The sequence below is a fragment of the Cheilinus undulatus genome, linkage group 1 (genome assembly GCF_018320785.1).
Source record: "Cheilinus undulatus linkage group 1, ASM1832078v1, whole genome shotgun sequence".
NCBI lineage: Eukaryota > Metazoa > Chordata > Actinopteri > Labriformes > Labridae > Cheilinus > Cheilinus undulatus.
The window spans coordinates 259,111-276,739 of NC_054865.1; the positions used below are offsets into that span (position 1 = coordinate 259,111).

The 17,629-nt window shown below is 39.5% G+C and overlaps 1 protein-coding gene across 1 annotated transcript; it reads right to left on the reverse strand.

Moving 5' to 3' along the window:
• Positions 1-2,217: 2,217 nt before the first annotated feature.
• On the reverse strand, positions 2,218-2,799 carry LOC121511015 (fibrinogen alpha chain-like). The gene is made up of 2 exons (XM_041789489.1): positions 2,428-2,799; positions 2,218-2,348 (listed from the first exon to the last, which is right to left on the reverse strand). Exons 1-2 carry the CDS (start codon positions 2,639-2,641, stop codon positions 2,218-2,220), a joined length of 345 nt encoding a protein of 114 aa, XP_041645423.1. The 5' UTR covers positions 2,642-2,799.
• Positions 2,800-17,629: the final 14,830 nt, after the last annotated feature.

The window sequence follows — 17,629 nt, forward strand, 5'->3', positions numbered from 1 at the left end:
TAAGGTTCCCCACAGAGGAACACGTGGACTCTAGACCTGATAAAATAAGGTTCCCCACAGAGGAACACGTGGACTCTAGACCTGATAAAATAAGGTTCCCCACAGAGGAACACGTGGACTCTAGACCTGATAAAATAAGGTTCCCACATAGGAACACGTGGACTCTAGACCTGATAAAATAAGGTTCCCCACAGAGGAACACATGGACTCTAGACCTGATAAAATAAGGTTCCCCACAGAGGAACACGTGGACTCTAGACCTGATAAAATAAGGTTCCCCACAGAGGAACACGTGGACTCTAGACCTGATAAAATAAGGTTCCCCACAGAGGAACACGTGGATTCTAGACCTGATAAAATAAGGTTCCCACAGAGGAACACATGGACTCTAGACCTGATAAAATAAGGTTCCCACAGAGGAACACGTGGATTCTAGACCTGATAAAATAAGGTTCCCCACAGAGGAACACGTGGACTCTAGACCTGATAAAATAAGGTTCCCACAGAGGAACACATGGACTCTAGACCTGATAAAATAAGGTTCCCCACAGAGGAACACGTGGACTCTAGACCTGATAAAATAAGGTTCCCCACAGAGGAACACGTGGACTCTAGACCTGATAAAATAAGGTTCCCCACAGAGGAACACGTGGATTCTAGACCTGATAAAATAAGGTTCCCCACAGAGGAACACATGGACTCTAGACCTGATAAAATAAGGTTCCCCACAGAGGAACACATGGACTCTAGACCTGATAAAATAAGGTTCCCCACAGAGGAACACGTGGACTCTAGACCTGATAAAATAAGGTTCCCCACAGAGGAACACGTGGACTCTTGACCTGATAAAATAAGGTTCCCCACAGAGGAACACATGGACTCTAGACCTGATAAAATAAGGTTCCCCACAGAGGAACACATGGACTCTAGACCTGATAAAATAAGGTTCCCCACAGAGGAACACGTGGACTCTAGACCTGAGAAAATAAGGTTCCCACAGAGGAACACGTGGACTCTTGACCTGATAAAATAAGGTTCCCACAGAGGAACACATGGACTCTAGACCTGATAAAATAAGGTTCCCCACAGAGGAACACATGGACTCTAGACCTGATAAAATAAGGTTCCCCACAGAGGAACACGTGGACTCTAGACCTGTGTTGGTTCTTCATGAGGTGACCAGATAGAAACAGCGTTCTAAGAGGACTGTTGTGGTTCTTCTCCAGAACAGTCTCTAGTATCAGAGCCAGGATCCGGTCTGATCTTTTAGGATGAATCACTGAGGAAACGTCAGAGAAAACCAACATGGAGCAGGTTTACTCAGAGTTTAGAGTGGAAGGAGCCTGCTAGTGTGTGCTGGGTGTGTATGTGTGAGTGTGTGTGTGCTGGGTGTGTATCTGTGAGTGTGTGTGTGCTGGGTGTGTATCTGTGAGTGTGTGTGTGCTGGGTGTGTGAAAGTGTCAGTGTTTTCCCGGGTAAACGGAGTCTCAGTAAAGATGGAGGGCGGAGGTCTGATGTGTTTTTTTTATTAAATATTCGCGGTTTTTCCTCAGTCTCAGTCTCAGCTGGTCTGATTAATCAGGTTATTGAGAATTATCGATCACTGATGATCAGGTGTGTCAAGTGTGTGTCTACATAAGTGTGAGCGTTAATCTGGTGTCAGATTATAGGTAAAGTTGTGTAACCCCCCCCTTCACCCCCACCCCGATGTGCTCTCTAATAAAACGCGGAAGTGATGCGAGGCCTCAATCTACACGCTGTCTCACTCCAACCATCACACCTCTGTGTTTGACTCCCCGGGCTAAGTTTGACCCGGTTTATCTCAGCAGAAATAACCCGGGTTGTTCCTGCAGACAGAGCTCTAGAAGCAGACCCCGCCCGGCGGGGAGGTGGAGGTGAGTAGAAGGAACTTACAGCCGTATCTGGGCCGGAGTCCGTCCGTCTCCTCTGACGATGACATCCTGAAGCAAGTCTGCTGAGAGTCTCAGATCCTCCACCAAAGACTCCGAGAGAAGGAAACACCGCGACAGTCCCCACGGTGAGCGGCGCGGATCCTGCGCTGATCAATAGATGAATCGATGGATGATTGATCGGTGAATGATCGGTGAATGATCGGTGAAATCCGCGGAGCTGATCAGAGCTGCAGACTAACTTTTCTCTCTCTGGGTGTGTTCTCTTTCTGACTCAAACATTTTCAGGAAACGACCTCACAGCTGCTCACACTCTGCACAGCAGCGCCCCCTGCTGCTCTATAGCAGCCCCCACACCAACATGTGGTCCGTGGACCTCAGGAGGCCGCTGGGAGATCAAACAGAGGTCAGAGCTGCAGGATGAGTCACAGGGCTGACCTGGATCCTCTAGACCAGGGGTTCTCTGATGGGGCTTACCTGGATCCTCTAGACCAGGGGTGGTCTGATGGTGGCTGACCTGGATCCTCTAGACCAGGGGTTCTCTGATGGGGCTTACCTGGATCCTCTAGACCAGGGGTGGTCTGATGGGGCTGACCTGGATCCTCTAGACCAGGGGTGGTCTGATGGGGCTGACCTGGATCCTCTAGACCAGGGGTGGTCTGATGGGGCTGACCTGGATCCTCTAGACCAGGGGTGGTCTGATGGGGCTGACCTGGATCCTCTATCACCATGAAGTAGTTATATTAAATATATAACTTCTCATTATTTAACAGGGCGTTTATATAATGTTGAAGAACTCAGAATTAATTTTTATGGTTCCTGGATGTTCCTTTAATAAACCCTCTCTTATTCTGTTATCTGAGGATAAAGCTTTGATAAATTCAGGAGATCTTCTTGTCTGTAAGTCCTCTCATAGTGAACAGCGCCCTCATGTGGTGGTGATGATAACACACAGGGATTCTCTCCTGGTTCCTTTAGTGGCTGATAATTCTATAAACAATAAAGATCTTCATGATTTGTTTCATATTTTAAATTCCCCCACACACAGACCGTTGAATCTCAGATTAAACATTTCAGAGTAGGTTTTTGGCCCCTGAGTCTCATTTTAATGCTTTCTGAGTGAAATAGCCATGAGTGTTGCCGTTAGTGGACACTGTTAATGCATTCACTGATCCCAGCACGTCATATTGCCACTTTAACTCTGAGTTTTCCCATCATGCAGTGTGTGAAGATGTGTTTCAGATGTTTTCTGATGTATTCATTTATTAGTGTTTAGATGTTTATAGAAGAAGATATTTGTTTATATGTGTTTATTTGTGTTTACATGTATTTATATTTATTTATATGTATTTTTGTTTATATGTATTTATATGTATTCGTATGTGTTTAGATTTATATGTATGTATACGTAATTGTATGCGCTTCAAAACGAAGCATTATCACCTTTGAACCACACCCAACAATCATGGATCCATATCTAAATCTACAGTGTCAATACCTACTTTTGGTCAAAAACACTCAAAACAGAAGCCTGGAGGTGTGCAACCCTCAGACAGAAAAACAGTACAACAACCATGATACTGAATGACTGAACAATGAAAACTGTGGGTGGGTCTCAACCAATAGTATGAGGGATAAATTCTTGCAAATCAGGGGACTAAACACAATACGAACTGCTGAAATGGAATCGGAGCTGAGAAAACTTTTGGAGAGAAAGAGTGAGTTGTGTTGAGCAGCAGCGACACTGCAGGAAGTAAAGAAGAGTCAAAAATGACACTTCACTAGTGTTAAGGTACCAACTCTCCAAAAAGAGTCAATAATGACACTAAACTAGTGTTAAGGTACCAACTCTCCAAAAAGAGTCAATAATGACACTAAACTAGTGTTAAGGTACCAACTCTCCAAAAAGAGTCAATAATGACACTTAACTAGTGTTAAGGTACCAACTCTCCAAAAAGAGTCAATAATGACACTAAACTAGTGTTAAGGTACCAACTCTCCAAAAAGAGTCAATAATGACACTAAACTAGTGTTAAGGTACCAACTCTCCAAAAAGAGTCAATAATGACACTAAACTACTGTTAAGGTACCAACTCTCCAAAAAGAGTCAATAATGACACTTCACTAGTGTTAAGGTACCAACTCTCCAAAAAGAAGAGTCAAAAATGACACTAAACTAGTGTTAAGGTACCAACTCTCCAAAAAGAGTCAATAATGACACTAAACTAGTGTTAAGGTACCAACTCTCCAAAAAGAGTCAATAATGACACTAAACTAGTGTTAAGGTACCAACTCTCCAAAAAGAGTCAATAATGACACTAAACTAGTGTTAAGGTACCAACTCTCCAAAAAGAGTCAATAATGACACTAAACTAGTGTTAAGGTACCAACTCTCCAAAAAGAGTCAATAATGACACTAAACTAGTGTTAAGGTACCAACTCTCCAAAAAGAGTCAATAATGACACTAAACTAGTGTTAAGGTACCAACTCTCCAAAAAGAGTCAATAATGACACTAAACTAGTGTTAAGGTACCAACTCTCAAAATGAGTAACAAATGACACTAAAATAGTGTTAATGTACCAACTCTCAAAAAACACACACTAATGACACTAAACTAGTGTTAAGGTACCAACTCTCCAAAAAGAGTCAATAATGACACTAAACTACTGTTAAGGTACCAACTCTCCAAAAAAGTAAATATTGACACTTAACTAGTGTTAAGGTACCAACTCTCCAAAAAGAGTCAATAATGACACTTCACTAGTGTTAAGGTACCAACTCTCCAAATGAGTCATTAATGACACTAAACTAGTGTTAAGGTACCAGCTCTCCAAATGAGTCACTAATGACACTAAACTAGTGTTAAGGTACCAACTCTCCAAAAAGAGTCAATAATGACACTAAACTAGTGTTAAGGTACCAGCTCTCCAAATGAGTCACTAATGACACTAAACTAGTGTTAAGGTACCAACTCTCCAAAAAGAGTCAATAATGACACTAAACTAGTGTTAAGGTACCAACTCTCCAAAAAGAGTCAATAATGACACTAAACTAGTGTTAAGGTACCAACTCTCCAAAAAGAGTCAATAATGACACTAAACTAGTGTTAAGGTACCAACTCTCCAAATGAGTCACTAATGACACTAAACTAGTGTTAAGGTACCAACTCTCCAAAAAGAGTCAATAATGACACTAAACTAGTGTTAAGGTACCAACTCTCCAAAAAGAGTCATAAATGACACTTCACTAGTGTTAAGGTACCAACTCTCACAAAATAGTCAATAATGACACTTCAATAATTTTAAGGTACCAACTTTCCAAAAGAGTCAATAAGGACACTTTAAAAGTGTCATGGTACCAACTGTCCAAAAAGAGTCATAAATGACACGTCACTAGTGTTAAGGTACCAACTCTCCAAAAAAGTAAATATTGACACTTCACTAGTGTTAAGGTACCAACTCTCCAAAAAAGTAAATATTGACACTTCACTAGTGTTAAGGTACCAACTCTCCAAAAAGAGTCAATAATGACACTAAACTAGTGTTAAGGTACCAACTCTCCAAAAAGAGTCAATAATGACACTAAACTAGTGTTAAGGTACCAACTCTCCAAAAAGAGTCATAAATGACACTAAACTAGTGTTAAAGTACCAACTCTCCAAAAAGAGTCAATAATGACACTAAACTAGTGTTAAGGTACCAACTCTCCAAAAAGAGTCAATAATGACACTAAACTAGTGTTAAGGTACCAACTCTCCAAAAAGAGTCAATAATGACACTAAACTAGTGTTAAGGTACCAACTCTCCAAAAAGAGTCATAAATGACACTTCACTAGTGTTAAGGTACCAACTCTCCAAAAAAAGTAAATATTGACACTTCACTAGTGTTAAGGTACCAACTCTCCAAAAAGAGTCATAAATGACACTTCACTAGTGTTAAGGTACCAACTCTCACAAAATAGTCAATAATGACACTTCAATAATGTTAAGGTACCAACTTTCCAAAAGAGTCAATAATGACACTTTAAAAGTGTCATGGTACCAACTGTCCAAAAAGAGTCATAAATGACACGTCACTAGTGTTAAGGTACCAACTCTCCAAAAGAGTCAATAATGACACTAAACTAGTGTTAAGGTACCAACTCTCCAAAAAGAGTCATAAATGACACTAAACTAGTGTTAAGGTACCAACTCTCCAAAAAGAGTCAATAATGACACTTAACTAGTGTTAAGGTACCAACTCTCCAAAAAGAGTCAATAATGACACTTCACTAGTGTTAAGGTACCAACTCTCCAAAAAGAGTCATAAATGACACTTTACTAGTGTTAAGGTACCAACTCTCCAAAAAGAGTCAATAATGACACTAAACTAGTGTTAAGGTACCAACTCATCATAAGGTATTATGACACTTCACAGAGCAGAAAGCCTGTCTGGGTTTTATAAGCCACAGAGAGAAATGTGTTTTCCAACAGGCAGAATTGATGTAAAATTTTAGAGAGAGGATTGGACAGGAAATATGACCATGAACTAAAGATCTGAGATCATGCAGACATTTGGAACACAGACAGAAAATCTAAGACCAAGGGGGAGCTCTAAAGCTCAAAGACAGGTTTGAATGAAACGACTGAAAAAAAAAATCTGAGACCAACCTTTGTAAATCTCTAGGTGTTAGAATGAGGTTGTCAGTTTTGTCACCATAATGACTCCATAGAGGTGTTGGTGAATGGTCTCTAACTCCCCTGTCTCTGATGCCTCAGCAGTTAAATTGGAGAAAATAAAGGAAATTAATAATTCAGGAGACCCCCGCCCCCTTCCTCTGCATTGTGGGCAGAGCTTCATGGACCTATATAAGACAGGATCCTGTGTCTGACAGACCCCAGATCCTGGTCCTCCTGGTCCTCCCTGTCCTGATCCCTGGTCCCACTGGCTCTTCTTGTGCTGATCCTCCTGGTCATCTTGGTGCTCCTTCCCTCCTGGGACCTTTGTCTCCTTTTACTCCATCTTCTTGTTCTTTTATTTCTCCTGCTGCTGATCCTCTTCTTTCCTTCTGCTCCTCTTCTTTATCCTTCATCTCCTTCTCTTCCTCGTTGTCGTCCAGCCCTGCTGCAGGTCTCATTCGTCCCAGGTACAGTTCATCCACTACTACTGTTATTGATATAATAACAATAATAATCATTATCATCATCATATTAATAATAATAATTATAATAATAATAATACCAATAATTATTCATTATTATTGTATTATTATTATTATTATTATTATTTATATAGTTATTGCTATCATTATTATTTTCTTATCATTATTGCCATTATTGTTATTTAATTATCATCATCGTCATTATTATTATTATTATTATTATTATTATCGATTTCATTATCATTGTCATTACTATTATTATTATTATTGTTATTGTTATTATTTTATTATCACATTGATTTTATCATTATTATTATTATTATTATTTTATTACTATTATTGATTTAATTATCATTATTATTATTATTATTATTATTATTATTGTAATTATTATTATTTTATTATTATTATTATTATTATTATTATTGTAATTTTATTTATTATTATTATTATTACTACTACTATTATTATTGTAATTATATTATTATTATAATTCTAATTATTTTTTTTTTTTTCAAATTAATATTATTATTATTATTATTGTAATTATTATTATTTTATTATTATTATTATTATTTTTATTGTAATTTTATTTATTATTATTATTATTACTACTTCTATTATTATTGTAATTATATTATTATTATAATTCTAATTATTTATTATTATTATTTTTTTTCAAATTAATATTATTATTATTATTATTATTATTATTATATCACTCCCTCCCCGGCCATGGTGAGGCAAATGATCGGCCTTGGTACGGCTACTTGTGGACTATCATGGCGCACGGATGTGCTGTCGGTGCTCACAGACGCATCGTCAGTCTCACCCATGGGGATCTATTTTGGTAGACCAGGCGCGGCGCACCTACCCTGCGCTGCACCTACGCCACGCCAATGGGGTGTGTCCAGGGCATTTTGCAATTTTCGTGCACGGCGCAGTCCGGCGCGGCGCACCCACGCCTCTGTCCCTCCCACTGGCGGTAGTGGCGAAGAGGGAGAAGAGAAAGCGTGAGTGGGTTTAACACAGCCGAGTGTAATCCTCACTAATCAAATGAACGCCTCTCCTTGCCTTTAAATGCGCTGCGGGCAAGGCGCAGTGCCAATTTCACCTCGCCACTACCATAGACGAAGGCAGCAGCTCCAGGCGGCCAAACTTTTCCTAGGAGAAAACTGATGTGCTGGTCCGGGAGGTCCAAGCTCGCAGTACCAGAATATATGTGACCGAAGCCAGATAAAGTTCCTGCAAGTCAGCATTCCGGTGGTTGAGAAAAATGGATACAAGTCGTTTTCTTCAAAATGATCATTTTTCGTTTTTTCTCATTTTATGCATGTCCGACATTTAAACTACTCATTCGATGAAAAAAATAACACAAATGTGATATTTAAAAACGCTAATTTTGTGTTTAAAAATGCCCTATTCTCGCAGTTGCTGCAAGGATATTGAGGGGAGGGGAAAGCGAAAGTGCGGGGTGATAATTGGCCACTCAGTCTGCCATTGCTCCCAGTTTTGGCCACTGAGATGGACAATAACAAACACTGCATGGCTCAAACGCCACCCCTCTCGGCATGTATACAGCTGGTTCTAGTTATCACCTTTATCAACAAGCCTCAAGATGCACCCTGCAGCGAAGAAAAGTAGAAAGACGATGAAGAAGCAGCAAGAATTATCAACAGACTTTGGACGACTTCAGGATCACTCGACAGTGAAAGTTTGATGAAGGCGGATTTCCTGTGGGAATATTTTGATGAGCGTCACCAGTCCGATTCAGAAGCTTGGTTTGGGTGGACTTTATGTAAATGTGGCTCTATTGTTCACGCCCATTACCTGGCCTGCCTGAAGGTAGGAGAAGTCCTGAAACTTTGAGCCGGGTTTTCTCAGAACAAACAGAAACTAGAAGTTAACATTCAAATGAGCATATCTTTGTACAATACGCTCAGATTAAGGTGATGATACACCGTTAGAAAGCTTGGAATCTACACTTTCATAATGTGTAAAAAAAAACTCAAAAATGACCTCGGATGACTTGCAGAAGTTTTTACCAGCTTTGGTCACATATGGTAATGCTAACAGACCTCCACGGGCTGATGATGCAGAAACTGCCTGGGAGGAAGTTACTAATATTGTCAATCAAGTTTGCCCAGATATTCTGAGAACCGCTGCGCAATGTAAAAAACGGTTCAATGATGTAAGGAGAAGGGCCAAAAAAAGCTGTCAGAGCAAAGAAGGCACACAGTGGCCACCGGGCTGCGTATCAGAGGCCACGATGCGCGTCACCGTGTGGACCACCTCGCGGGACAGATGTAATCTGTTCCTGTGTCATGAATAGGAGTACAAAATTAAGTGACAATTACATTAAACACAGCAGCAGGCTAATCCAGGCATCATGCTTGTGATCCACCTGCATTCCTGCTCTGTCATTGCCAAATAGGAGAACCTTTGGTGATATATTCTCTCCCGGGATCTCCTCCTCATCCTCCTTGCAATAATGTACTCCATCTTTTTAGATCACGTTAAGAATAAAGATTAAAACAGAGAAATATGGGCAATCACAGGTAATCCTTAAGACACCGACTGACTTACATTTATTCAGCAGCGTCTCTCTCTTTTTTCTTTTCTTTTGAATTTCATGAGATGAGAGAAGCTGAATATATACTCCGTATCGGATGCCGTGGCTGTTTGTGATTGGCTGAGAGATGTGAACTTGTTAGTTTTTATCACTCCCAGCTGCCATCAGGTTGAGTTTCAATTACGTGTGACAAACATCTTTGATCTGACATCAGATGTGACGGGACAATTTATATAGATACAAATGTATGTGCTGGTTCAGACGGTTCCATTAAATAGTGGTTGTTGTGATTATTTATTGCATTGAAATGTGCCTGACACTCTGGAAACCTGCCTGTGAGGTTTTGGTGACGTGTGCGCACTGCGCGCCTGTCAGCCAAATTACCACTACACCGGGCGCGCTTCGCCTGTGCTGAGAATAGACCAGGTTGGAGCTGGCGAGCTTTCAGCGCACCTTCCGCGCAGTGTTTTGGCACGAAATTATCACTGCGCCAAGCTGAATCTGTCGCCACCTCCCCCTGGTGCGCCGCCACACCCATGTCAGCACAGCCCGGTCTACCAAATTGCCAAACTGGCTACGCACGGTGGTGCGCCGGACGAAATTACCACTGTGCGTGGTGCGCCACGCTCCACCACCCTGTGCCACGAAAATAGAGCCCAAGGTTTCACCGGACGACTGAACGTTCGGTCAGAGGGTGAATATTCCTCTATTCCTCCCTACAATTCACTCTCTTTCTTTCCATTACACTCTGACTACAACCACCGCTTTCTCGTCCCCTCGACCGGCGATGTGTCTTTTAAAACTCCAAAACTTTGAATAGAAACACACCCACAAATGCCGCTGGAGGACTTCTGGTTGGGTGAGCATGCGAGCGCGACGTAGTCTCTGTCTCCAGCAGCTAAAATTAAAAACCCACGCTTTTTGATACCCTAGACCATCCCAAGTGGCCAGAAATATTTCATTATCTTAAAAATATGTAAGAATGAATTCCAGAACACCGAGGTTTCCACCGGGAAAAACTATACTAGCACGCCAACAACTTGTGCTAACTCCAACTTAACTAGCAAAGCTAGTCTACTTGAAAGCCACAGAGCTAGCATCTTGTTGGACTTTAAGAACTCTTTCACTACCTTGGAACTTAATTCCAAACTTGAACTCCCGTACCTTAATTCTAGGAGGAGACATGGACTGTTTTATTGACCAGAAATTAGACAGAGCTAGTTCTCTGCCCATATCTCTCTCCAAAATGGTGCAGACTCTGACTACATTCATGAATCAATTTGGCTATGTGGTTCTCTGATCCAGATAAAATAAATGATGCTTTTAAGTTATTTTATTCCCAACTTTATAAATCTGAGTCTCCTGCCGATTAAAACTTAACTTAATGCCTTCTTTGAGAAGCTTGATGTTCCTAGAGTGTCAACCGTGGATAGTCAGTCGTTGGACACCCCTTTGACACTCACAGAAATCAAGGAGGCAATAAACTCAATGAATAGTGGCGAGACACCAGGCCCAGATGGGTATCCAGTGGAATTTTTTAAATGCTTCTCGAACCAGGTAGCACCATGACTTCTGGAAATGTTTAATCATTCTTACCACAGCGGCTCTCTGCCAACCACTCTATTTCTGTCATCCATAAAAAAGACAAGGATCCCTTAAACTGTGCGTCTTACCGTCCGATCTCGCTCCTCCCTGTGGACGTTAAAATACTCGCAAAAGTTTTAGCATGTCGTTTGGAGCCCATCATGCCTTCAATCATCTGAGAGGATCAGACGGGGTTTATAAGAGGGAGGCATTCTTTTTCAAATGTCAGGAGACTCCTCGACATCATTCACACTCCCACGTCCACTATTGATCCGCAGGTCGTAATATCACTTGACGAAGAAGTATTTTGACAGGGTGGAGTGGGGTTATCTTTTTTCTTCCTTGTGACAGTTTGGGTTTAGTGATTCTTTTATTTCCTGGGTTAGATTATTATATTCCTCCCCATACATCAGTATGCTCAAATACAAAGCGCTCCAATCCCTTTCCCCTTCATCGCAGTACTCGCCAGGGGTGTCCGCTCTACCCCCTCCTATTTGCGCTTGCTATTGAGCCACTCTCAATTGCATTGAAGTCGGAGAGTGGATTCAGGGGTATTAAGAGATGGGGGTTAGCTAACCAGTAACCCTAACCCTAACCCGTTGAACACCGTGTTTCACTATATGCTGACCACCTTCTTCTTTATGTAAGTGACCCTCTATTAAGCATTCCACCTATCCTCTCACTGTTGGATGCCTTTGGCTCCTTCTCCGGCTATAAACTGAGCATCTCTAAAAGCGAGTGTCTCCCTATTAATCAGCTGGCCATAGAACCCTCACCTTCCTCCATTCCTTTTAAAACTGCTAAAACCAGAACTAAATACCTTGGCATAGTTATCACACGTTCTCTCCGCTCTTGACGAGAAGAAAACTTTACTGCTTTAACATCGGCAATCACGTTAGACTTTCAGAGGTGGAACTGTTTACCGCTATCCCTGCAGCCAGAGTACAAACTGTAAAGATGAATGTACTCCCTGGGTATCTGTACCTCTTCAAGTGCATTCCAATTTTCCTTCCGAAATCATTTTTTAATTCCTTAAACGCCATGATTTCCACTTTTATCTGGGCTGGAAAGCATGAAACAGCAAACAAAACTCTCCTTCAGAGAAACAGATCAATAGGTGGACTAGGGTTACCTAACCTCTTAGGCTACTAATGTACAAAAAATTGTACTTTGGCTTATTTCTCCTCAAGACAGCTGGTGCCTGACTGAGGCAAGCTCTTGCTCTTCTTCACTCTAAGCTTTGGTGCGTAGTATTTTACCTCTCTCTATTTCGACCTTTAAAGCTAATTCTATTGTTAAACACACTCTAAGAATTTGGACGCAAATTAGACGCCGCTTTGGATGGCTTACTCTTCCCCAAGCAACCCCCACAGGTCTTAATCATCTATTTGTTCCAGCCAAGACTGACCCACCTTTTTCCATCTTAGTGAACAGAGGCAGAGACATCAAATGAACCGACAGACACAGGGAGACACAGAGACTAAACACGCTAAGAGTGATTGCACTGTGGGAGACAGGTGTGGATAACGAGACACTGGTGAAACTGGTGAGGATAATCAAAGCGGAGGGAAACTCAGGCAGGAAGCAAAACTAGAATCACACACAAGGGAAGGCAACTACAAAACAAAAAAGGAAACAAGGAACCTAACACGAGAAGCAGACAAAGACTCAAAACTGGACACAAGAAGCTGAACTACAGAAACACTGAAAACACGGAAGAAAAAAAGAACCAAACACAAGGAAGGAAACTCAAACACAGGGAATAAACTAAACATGGAATAACTTAACAAGAAACACAGGGAATCAACTTAACATGGAATAACTAAACAAGAAACACAGGGAATCAACTTAACATGGAATAACTAAACAAGAAACACAGGGAATCAACCTAACATGGAATAACTAAACAAGAAACACAGGGAATCAACCTAACATGGAATAACTAAACAAGAAACACAGGGAATAAACTAAACATGGAATAACTAAACAAGAAGCACAGGGAATAAACTTAACATGGAATAACTGAACAAGAAGCACAGAGAATAAACTAAACATGGAATAACTAAACAAGAAACACAGGGAATAAACTAAACATGGAATAACTGAACAAGAAGCACAGGGAATCAACTTAACATGGAATAACTAAACAAGAAACACAGGGAATAAACTAAACATGGAATAACTAAACAAGAAGCACCGGGAATAAACTAAACATGGAATAACTAAACAAGAAACACAGGGAATAAACTAAACATGGAATAACTGAACAAGAAACACAGGGAATAAACTAAACATGGAATAACTGAATAAGAAGCACAGGGAATAAACTAAACATGGAATAACTAAACAAGAAGCACAGGGAATAAACTAAACATGGAATAACTAAACAAGAAGCACAGGGAATAAACTAAACATGGAATAACTTAACAAGAAACACAGGGAATCAACTTAACATGGAATAACTAAACAAGAAACACAGGGAATCAACTAAACATGGAATAACTAAACAAGAAGCACAGGGAATAAACTAAACATGGAATAACTGAACAAGAAACACAGGGAATCAACTTAACATGGAATAACTAAACAAGAAACACAGGGAATAAACTAAACATGGAATAACTAAACAAGAAGCACCGGGAATAAACTAAACATGGAATAACTAAACAAGAAACACAGGGAATAAACTAAACATGGAATAACTAAACAAGAAACACAGGGAATCAACTTAACATGGAATAACTAAACAAGAAACACAGGGAATCAACTTAACATGGAATAACTAAACAAGAAACACAGGGAATAAACTAAACATGGAATAACTAAACAAGAAACACAGGGAATAAACTAAACATGGAATAACTAAACAAGAAACACAGGGAATCAACTTAACATGGAATAACTAAACAAGAAACACAGGGAATCAACTTAACATGGAATAACTAAACAAGAAACACAGGGAATCAACTTAACATGGAATAACTAAACAAGAAACACAGGGAATCAACTTAACATGGAATAACTAAACAAGAAACACAGGGAATCAACTTAACATGGAATAACTAAACAAGAAACACAGGGAATAAACTTAACATGGAATAACTAAACAAGAAACACAGGGAATCAACTTAACATGGAATAACTAAACAAGAAACACAGGGAATCAACTTAACATGGAATAACTAAACAAGAAGCACAGGGAATCAACTTAACATGGAATAACTAAACAAGAAACACAGGGAATCAACTTAACATGGAATAACTAAACAAGAAACACAGGGAATCAACTTAACATGGAATAACTAAACAAGAAACACAGGGAATAAACTAAACATGGAATAACTAAACAAGAAGCACAGGGAATAAACTAAACATGGAATAACTTAACAAGAAACACAGGGAATAAACTAAACATGGAATAACTTAACAAGAAACACAGGGAATCAACTTAACATGGAATAACTAAACAAGAAACACAGGGAATCAACTAAACATGGAATAACTAAACAAGAAGCACAGGGAATAAACTAAACATGGAATAACTGAACAAGAAACACAGGGAATCAACTTAACATGGAATAACTAAACAAGAAACACAGGGAATCAACTAAACATGGAATAACTAAACAAGAAACACAGGGAATCAACTTAACATGGAATAACTAAACAAGAAACACAGGGAATAAACTAAACATGGAATAACTAAACAAGAAACACAGGGAATAAACTAAACATGGAATAACTAAACAAGAAACACAGGGAATCAACTTAACATGGAATAACTAAACAAGAAACACAGGGAATCAACTTAACATGGAATAACTAAACAAGAAACACAGGGAATCAACTTAACATGGAATAACTAAACAAGAAGCACAGGGAATAAACTAAACATGGAATAACTAAACAAGAAGCACAGGGAATAAACTAAACATGGAATAACTTAACAAGAAACACAGGGAATCAACTTAACATGGAATAACTAAACAAGAAACACAGGGAATCAACTAAACATGGAATAACTAAACAAGAAACACAGGGAATCAACTTAACATGGAATAACTAAACAAGAAACACAGGGAATCAACTTAACATGGAATAACTAAACAAGAAACACAGGGAATAAACTAAACATGGAATAACTAAACAAGAAACACAGGGAATAAACTAAACATGGAATAACTAAACAAGAAACACAGGGAATCAACTTAACATGGAATAACTAAACAAGAAACACAGGGAATCAACTTAACATGGAATAACTAAACAAGAAACACAGGGAATCAACTTAACATGGAATAACTAAACAAGAAACACAGGGAATAAACTTAACATGGAATAACTAAACAAGAAACACAGGGAATAAACTTAACATGGAATAACTAAACAAGAAACACAGGGAATCAACTTAACATGGAATAACTAAACAAGAAACACAGGGAATCAACTTAACATGGAATAACTAAACAAGAAGCACAGGGAATAAACTAGAAAGACACAGAAACACGAGGACTCCAAGAAACACCTAAGAACTAAAGCCAGAAACATACAACCTAGGAAACCTAAATACGAAAAAAACTAAAAACACGGAAATCACAGAACAAGGAAAACACGAGGGATCAAAAACTAAACTGAACTAAACACTAGAAACATGAAATAGACTGAATAAACACAGAAACACACTAGAAAACGAATAAACATAAGAACTCAGAACCTGGATCCTGACAGATGCTTTCTGGGAGAAAGCTTTATGTAATATCAGCTCTTCGTCCAGCTGGGCCAGACCGTCTCTTATTCAATCTAAAGTACTTTTTAGGCTCCATTACAGCAAAGACAAACTCTTAAACTTTTCGCTGATAGAGCTGTGGAGGCATGCAATAAATGTTCTCGAGTTCCATGTAATCTGACACACATGTTTTGGTCACGCTCTAAACTATCATGCTATTGGCAAACTTTCTTCCAATCAACCTCAGACATACTAGGCTTAAATATAACTCCATCCCCCCATATTGCTATTTTTGGTGTGTCTCCTGATGAAATTGTTACCACGGCCACTCAGAATAATGTTATTGCTTTTGTGTCTTTAATTGCTCGGAGAAGGATTTTACTCTTGTGGAAATCCTCTCAGCCACCCTCCTTCAAATTACGGTTGCATGACATCCTATTCCTACTAAAACTTGAGAAAACTGAGTTTAGTCTCAGAGGTTGTCCAAAGAAATTCCACTCTCACTGGAAGCCGCTGCTCAATTATTTGGATTGCTTACCTCCCAGTGATGTATCCTCCTAATTACCTACCTCCATCCAGTTAGTGTTACAGTCCACCTTATCCGCTTTCTGCCCTTAGTAGAAAAGTGTTTCAGGCCTGATCTTTTACCCTGACACCCACCTGTATCCACACGGGTTTGGCAATTTGGTCTGGATGTGAGCAGCTCCTAAGTATCAGTTGATACATGTATGGCATGTACATGCAGATTACTCTTTAAGGATGCAAATGAATTTATTTCATTTTACTTTATATTTTTAAATGTCTATTTTAATCATATATTTTTTTACTTTGTGATTATCATTATTCTAATTACTATTATTAGGATTATTTATTTATGTATTCATTTATTGTCTTGGGATGCGTGTACGTCTGTATGTATTTTGTGTAACGCACTGTTGAGGGGCAGTCCTGATTTTGGCTGAAAGGTTTTTCTGTTGTTCACAGTTTGGGGGTGGGACGAGGACAGGGGGGTAAAAGAAAGGAAAAAAGGACTCTGGACATTGTTATTGTTCATTGTATCAACTGCCTGTGAGCCAATAAAATATGTTCAAAAAAAAAACAAAAAAAAACGCTGCTGTAAAAGTGGTAACAACATTAGGCACCATATTTGCAGCTAGAGCCTGTTTAATTCAGCAGTGTTGCTTTGGTGCTTAAAGGTTAATGCATTAACTCTTGACCTTAATGAGAGATTAATCTTGTCAGCTCTAATAACAGCATCGCTCTGATTCTGTTTAGTCCACACTTTAAGTTGACTCCCTCCAGCCCCGTTAAATATCCATCGGTCTATTTTCACCCACTGATCACTAATTGATCACTCACCTATCACCCACTGATCACTAATTGATCACTCACCTATCACCTACTGATCACTAATTGATCACTCACCTATCACCTACTGATCACTAATTGATCACTCACCTATCACCTACTGATCACTAATTGATCACTCACCTATCACCTACTGATCACTAATTGATCACTCACCTATCACCTACTGATCACTAATTGATCACTCACCTATCACCTACTGATCACTAATTGATCACTCACCTATCACCTACTGATCACTAATTGATCCCAAGGGGTCCCTCAAATGGATCAAATCAGTTTAAAGTGTTTTAATGAGGTTGGCTGATTAATCGATACCTAATATTG